This window comes from Aulonocara stuartgranti (assembly GCF_965226115.1).
Source record: "Aulonocara stuartgranti genome assembly, chromosome: 8".
NCBI lineage: Eukaryota > Metazoa > Chordata > Actinopteri > Cichliformes > Cichlidae > Aulonocara > Aulonocara stuartgranti.
Genome location: NC_138959.1, coordinates 30,207,878 through 30,214,608, shown reverse-complemented (window position 1 = coordinate 30,214,608; position 6,731 = coordinate 30,207,878). Strand labels below are relative to the sequence as shown.

Sequence of the window (6,731 nt, the reverse complement as noted above, 5' to 3'; positions counted from 1 at the left end):
ATCGACCCCACACACTGTGATAGGTCAAAGGGATGTATCCCGCAGAAAAGCCGTGAATCACCTTCAACATTTTCAAAATATATTCCCATTGAACAGATTTCCCCATTTGCTGTATTAGCGTGTTTTGCGCAGGACATCCTTCACATCTGAGATGTGTAAGTTCGAATATCACTTCTGTGTCCATCGTCAAAACGAAAGAAATCCCTGAGATACAGATACAGTCATTTTACTTTGAAATCCTCCCATCGGACATGTTTCCTGCTGAAGTGTATCTAACTTGACGCAGCGCAGGACCACCGCAGCATCCAGGAGGAGACTGAAGTGTGAAGAGAGGGCTGACGAGCTGCAGCTTGTGAGGTGAGTGTAGATACTGTGGAGGTGGGTGTTTGAGGATTATGAACCACAGTCCACGTTTGTCCGTGTGAGCTGTGAGGCGGTGGTCAGCTCCTCTGTGTTTGCAGTGAGGTCTGTTTCAAGGTTAGTTTTACGAGCAGTGATTCGTGTTCTCGTAGAGGCACGGGATGAGGCTGTGGGGACTCGGTATCCTGCCACACAGCGGAGTTACGTCGTTGTTTATAGTTATTCATATTTAAAATGAGTGTGAATGAAGCGGCTGTAGGCCTGAGCCAGCAGCGTCCTTGAGCAGTGAAGGACAGAGCTGCATCAGCAGGGATGCAGTGACGTCAGCGATGCTCCGTAAGCCTCTGTTGATGCACTAATCACCAACAGGAACTACATTTATGACGTCGACGATTATTAATCCTCGTGATTCCTTATGTGGCTTTCATCGTCCTGGGGTGTGGAGCCCAGCCCGCTGTCGTGCGTGGCCTAGTGCCCGTAAAGCCGGTCTCTAGACGAGCATTAGCATCTTTAGCCTGTTCTAGCATCATCCGTTTACTTACAGCACACGAGTGAGACATAGACCTGCTAAAACCAGACTCCTGCCAGTGCATTCATCCTCTATACGATTTATGAGGTGTGTGTGGTGTTTCCTGTCTGTGGCGTGTCAGTGGGACTTTTGGTTTTTACAGTGCACTCGTCTTATTTGACTTCCTGCTGCTGCAGGACGCTTCCATCAGCACCGTGCAGTTTAAAGTGCGTGCCTGAGAGCTTGTACAAAAAGAGCTGATAATGGACAGATGCAAGATTATCCATACACCCTCATACAATCAGGAGGATGTTGCATCTCATTGTGTAGAGGCTGTAGCAGCCAAACAACAACGGTCAAATCCACATTTCAGTGTTTTTCTCAAAACAGATTTCCCACTTTATTCTCAAATTGACCAACAATATTTTTTTGTTGGTCCTAATACTGCGTCTTATGTCTGTGGTGTGTGGGAGGTGACCCCGATGAAGCCCACACAGAGAGGACAGGTGTAGAAATGCCCCCAGCAGGGTTTTCACCTGCAGCTTGAAGCCGCTCTCAAACAGTTTAAAGACACAAATAACTATTTGATTATTTTACAGATAAAACACTGAAGAAAATGATTAGTAACTGCAGCCCGTATAAACCTGAAACCATACTACGCTTTATTATAGGAAAGTCTGAAGAGGGCAGCCAAGTATAATGAGACTGTGGTATATTTGCTATATTATCTAGTTATTGTGCACTGTGTACTTGTTATTGAACCTTCCTGTCGTTGCTGCAGTGTTTGTTGATCCTAGCTGAGGTGGAGTGCAGAGGTCATCATGGGGGAACTGTTCAGAAGTGAGGAGATGACTCTGGCCCAGCTCTTTCTCCAGTCAGAGGCAGCCTACTGCTGTGTGAGCGAGCTGGGAGAACTGGGCATGGTCCAGTTTAGAGATGTGAGTATGAATGGTGCCAGACTGACACTGACATGTAGAAGTCATTTTTGATTATCATGGTGTAAGCTGGTTTTAGTGAATGACAAATTCCAATAATACATTTTGAAACATGTATTTCTGGTCTTTTTCTAACAACAGCTGAATCCAGATGTAAACGTGTTCCAGCGCAAGTTTGTGAATGAAGTGAGGAGATGCGAGGAGATGGACAGGAAGCTGAGTGAGTGCTGCTGAGTCTGACTCACTTTCTGTTCCCTTGTTGTGGTAACGAGGTAATCACCGAGTTTCCTTGATGAACAGGGTTTGTTGAGAAGGAGATCAAAAAAGCCAACATCCCGACAGTGGACACTGGAGAGAACCCGGAAGTACCTTTTCCCAGAGACATGATTGATCTGGAGGTAATCAGCCATTTCCAAAACAGTGTTTCCTTCTTGTCCATCGCTTTTATTGAGTTGGTACAAAATGTTGTATCTATCAAAATAACGTATCAACATTATCACAATTAACTGTGTGTGTTTGGCAGGCCACATTTGAGAAGCTGGAGAATGAACTAAAGGAGATAAACACCAACCAGGAAGCCCTGAAGAAGAACTTCCTGGAGCTGACGGAGCTCAAACACATCCTCCACCGAACGCAGCAGTTTTTTAACGAGGTTTGCTCACACGTACACTACACAGAAGAACAAAGAGTGTTAGAGTGGCTTTGTTTACGCATCGATTAAGGCAGCAGTTCCCTGTCAGACAGCAGACGATGACATTAGCTTTGCAGCTACAACATTGTCTGGAGCCGCCTGCTGTGCCTCCAGAATGTTTGGGACAAACACAGTTTTGCAGGTTTACCTCTGAACACTGGATTGTAAATCAAACATCGAGTATCTCATTGAAGTGCAGACATTTTTGAGAGATTTTATTTAAGAACTGCAGCTATGTCCATAAACAGTCCACAGCCTTCAAGTTTCTGGGACAGTGGACTGACAGCAGATCAGTCAGCTGTCAGTGGTGCAGGCCTGGTGAGGCCAGAGGAAGCAGACACAACCTCTGAAGTTGATTTAAAGTCTTGACTTAGTGTTTTATGCCTTTCGCTGCTTTTAAATGTAATTTTAAATACGAGACTGAAAGAGATGTTAGTGCAGGTGAGGGCGGGCATCATTAGGCTGGATAAACCTACAGCGTCAGACAGGCAGGAGGCGGTTAACTCAACATGGATGACTGAGAGAAGACAAAGTGCATGATGGCAGAATTATTTCCATGATTAGGAAAAAACCCTTTCATAACACGTAACCAGGACAGAAACACTCAGGCAGGCGTGTCCCCGTCAGAGTCTACCGCCACCGTTAGCCTAGTTTACAACAAAGCACTGATTACTCTCACAGTCTGTACACAGACATACTGGGACGGGTGGAACCAAAGTGACCAGTGGTGCAGTGAAGGGCTCAGACACTGATAACACAGCACACCACAGTGCAAAGGACCCAAAACTAACTGCAAAAGCATGATGGGAAAAACTTCAATATCAGAGTCAGTCATTAATGTGAGGCCAGCTTTTGTGTTACTGGGCACCAGAGTGGATGCAGACAGACCCACAAACCAGCTGCTCTGGGACTTTTCTGTCCTGGCCTGGTCCCAGTTCTGTTCGTGGTTATAGTGTGGAGCTCCTGTTTCCCGCTGTCTCTGTGTTACCTTACTTCCTGTTTTATTTTGGTAGTCTGTTGTCCAGTGTGTGTTGCACTCAGTTTTACTGCCTTGTTTTCACCTGTATGTTTGCACACCTGTTCCCTTGTGTGTCTATGCTGTATGGCCTCAGTCCTGCCTTTGTCCTTCTTGTACTGTGTGCGCTCTGGCAGTGATGTATTTGTTGTTTTATTTAATCAGGATCACTTTCCTGTTGAACAAATACTATAAGCTTCTTCAGTTTCCCATTCCATGCACCTGCTCTGTTCCAGGTCACATGAGTCTGTGCAACAAATTTGTGACTAGCTGACCTAAAAACAGCTTTCGAACATAAAATGTAAAAGAATGGTTCTAGTAGTCACAGCACTCTGCAGTAACTCACTGGAACATGTGTTAACTCTTTATTTGATGTTTCACACCCTGTGCAGCTGTTACAGGCCTTGCAGCGGCAGTGCAAAAGTCTTTGTGTGATGCATGGGCCTAACTGCTAACTTCCTACACCTGATGAGGTGCTTTTTGTTATTTTGTTGGCAGATGGAGGATCCTAACCTGCTGGAGGAGTCATCGGCTCTGATGGAGGGTAGTGAGGGGGGCCGCGGGGCCCCACTCAGACTGGGGTAAATAATAAGGATAAATGTATAAAGTAACATCAATTTAAAAACTAAAAATGATCTTCTGGCTCTCTCATGGAAAGTGATCCTGGGGAAGTATAAAGTCCACAGTGAAGGAATGGTTAATGGTGAAAGGACTTCCTCTTATGAGCACTTTATACAACGCGCCTCGTTCACACAAGCAGAAGGGCTTTCTCTCTAACACTCACACTCCACTGGATGCATCAGAGAGCAACTTGGGGTTAGCATCTTGTCGAACAGTGTTTGGCAGGCAGACTGGAGCAGGCAGGGATCGAACCGTCAACCTTCTGATTAGTAGATAACCTGCTGTACCTGCTGAGCTACAGTCAGTCTAAACATCAGAAAAAGCCAACCTTATCTGCTGATGCAAGCGGAGCTAGATGCTAAATGCTCACCACAGTACTGAAGAAGTACTGAGACTGTTGTCTCTTATAACTGCTCTCTCTGGGAGTTTGCATGTTTAGCTCATTTGGCTAAAGGCGTGTCGGCACAGTACTCGTCAGAATTTCATCAAATATATGATCCTGATCCCTTAGTGCAGGGATAGGCAACTCCAGGCCTCGAGCGCTGGTGTCCTGCAGGTTTTAGATCTCCCCCTGGGTCAACACACCTGAATCTAATGATGAATTCGTTATCAGGCCTCTGGAGAACTTCAAGACATGTTGAGGAGGTCATTGAGCCATTTCAATCAGCTGTGTTGGACCAAGGACACGTCTCAAACCTGCAGGACACCGGCCCTTGAGGCCTGGAGTTGGACACCTGTGTCTTAGTGGATCTCAAGGTCACATTTGTCACTCGTGAACTGTGATCGATTATAAGCTGCAACGTTTCTGTCGTGCTGGTTTCGTGTCTGTGCAGTTTTGTGGCTGGAGTGATCAGCAGGGAGAGGATTCCCACCTTTGAGCGGATGCTGTGGAGGGTGTGCCGTGGTAATGTCTTTTTAAGGAAGGCAGAGATCGAGGACCCACTAGAAGACCCCACCACAGTGAGTATACTAACAGTGGAGCTGTGGAGAGTAGTAGTGAGAACAGAATTTCAAACAAGAATGGGATAATAAAGCAGATGAATAATACATGTGGGGTTGAACACAGAGCACTATCTAATGTTTCGTTCCCTCTCAACAGGGAGACCAAGTCCACAAGTCAGTGTTCATCATCTTCTTCCAGGGTGACCAGCTGAAGAACCGGGTGAAGAAGATCTGTGAGGGGTGGGTGTTGCATGAAAAACCGTTGCTGCTGTCACTGTTAGGTTTTAGAATGTAGAATCACGCAGCGTCATGCTTATGTTTAGTCCTGACACCGTTTCACGATCACATAGTAGCATCACAGCTGAGTGCTAGTGAAGGTGGGAATGTGAGCGCTGTGTGACAGCTGTAAATCCACAGAGTGGAACATTTTCTGTAGAGAGTGACACACATGTCCCGTCTGTCTGTCGTCACGAAAGGCTTTGATCTTATTCTAGTGAAATGTACGACATGTCCAGTGTAACATGGCCTGTGATAAAGTCAGGGAGGGGCGGGGCCATCTGCTGCGACCGGTGTGTTGCACGCTGTGTGGTCAGACTGACTGTGGCGCTCCTGCAGGTTCCGTGCGTCGCTCTACCCCTGCCCAGAGACCCCGCAGGAGAGGAAGGAGATGCTGGCTGGAGTCAACAGCCGCATCGATGACCTCCAAATGGTAAGTTATGTGTGCTCTACAGGCATCAGCCAAATGCTTACAGTCTTGTAAAAATAAAGCAGAGGGGAGGAGTCGACCCTGGACAGATGCCGCAGAGCTGTTAGCTGTGCACTTCTTTTGCTCACTAAACCAGATGAAATCCATGAGACGCTCTGGCTCCTGCACCTTTCCTTGAGAACATTTATTTCCAGTCAAATTACAAAGGCCCTTGTAGTGTAGACAGGCTTCATTGTGCTACACGTCTTATCTCTGAAAGAGCCGCGTCCTTTATGTGCTGTGGTTCCCCCGTTTCTCCTTATTAAGACAGGAAAAAAGCCTGTTCTGCTTGAAAGGTCTGCACCGGTCTGATGCTGCCAGACGCCCTGCCACAGCAGAGCCGAGCAGTACACTGAAATACAAGTTGTGTGAATGAATATGACGGAGGTTTTCTGCACTGCTAAAACTGCACATTTCAAACTTCAACAAGAAAACGTGAAAAATCAAAGAAGCGTGCGTCAGGTTAACAGAATGAAACATCCTTCCACGCTGCTGCTGTAGGTGCTGAACCAAACCGAGGACCACCGTCAGCGAGTGCTGCAGGCTGCTTCTAAGACCATGCGGGTGTGGTTCATCAAGGTGAGGAAGATGAAGGCCATCTACCACACGCTGAACCTCTGCAACATCGACGTCACGCAGAAGTGTCTGATAGCTGAGGTGTGGTGTCCTGTCTCAGACCTGGACTCTATCCAGTTTGCTCTGCGCAGAGGAACGGTGAGTTTGGTCCTGTCTCTGCAGCCTGTCGCACATTTCTCTGTTCTGCTTCTCGTGCTGTGCATCTGAGCCCACAGACACCCACGGTCACAAACCTGGACTCAGGTTGGGATCTCTAGTCCTACTTTGGAGAATTTTTATAAAGTAAGCAAAAAGAAACTAGAATGTCTCCAAAGAGAATCGCTGTGTCTTAGTTAGGA

The 6,731-nt window shown here is 46.7% G+C and overlaps 1 protein-coding gene across 4 annotated transcripts in view; it reads left to right on the top strand.

Moving 5' to 3' along the window:
* Positions 1-233: 233 nt before the first annotated feature.
* Positions 234-6,731, top strand: part of LOC309713591 (V-type proton ATPase 116 kDa subunit a 1-like) — a 28,739-nt gene continuing 22,241 nt past the window's right edge. Inside the window, exons 1-10 of one of the 4 annotated variants that reach the window (XM_082545352.1) lie at positions 234-357; positions 1,650-1,806; positions 1,945-2,023; positions 2,104-2,201; positions 2,327-2,455; positions 4,008-4,090; positions 4,964-5,090; positions 5,230-5,312; positions 5,688-5,781; positions 6,319-6,531. In XM_082545352.1, coding sequence (XP_082401478.1) covers positions 1,690-1,806; positions 1,945-2,023; positions 2,104-2,201; positions 2,327-2,455; positions 4,008-4,090; positions 4,964-5,090; positions 5,230-5,312; positions 5,688-5,781; positions 6,319-6,531 — 1,023 coding nt within the window. In that variant the 5' untranslated portion in view covers positions 234-357; positions 1,650-1,689. The remainder of the gene's footprint in view (positions 358-1,649; positions 1,807-1,944; positions 2,024-2,103; positions 2,202-2,326; positions 2,456-4,007; positions 4,091-4,963; positions 5,091-5,229; positions 5,313-5,687; positions 5,782-6,318; positions 6,532-6,731) is intronic. The other 3 variants (XM_082545353.1, XM_082545354.1, XM_082545355.1) reach the window with 3 other exon arrangements.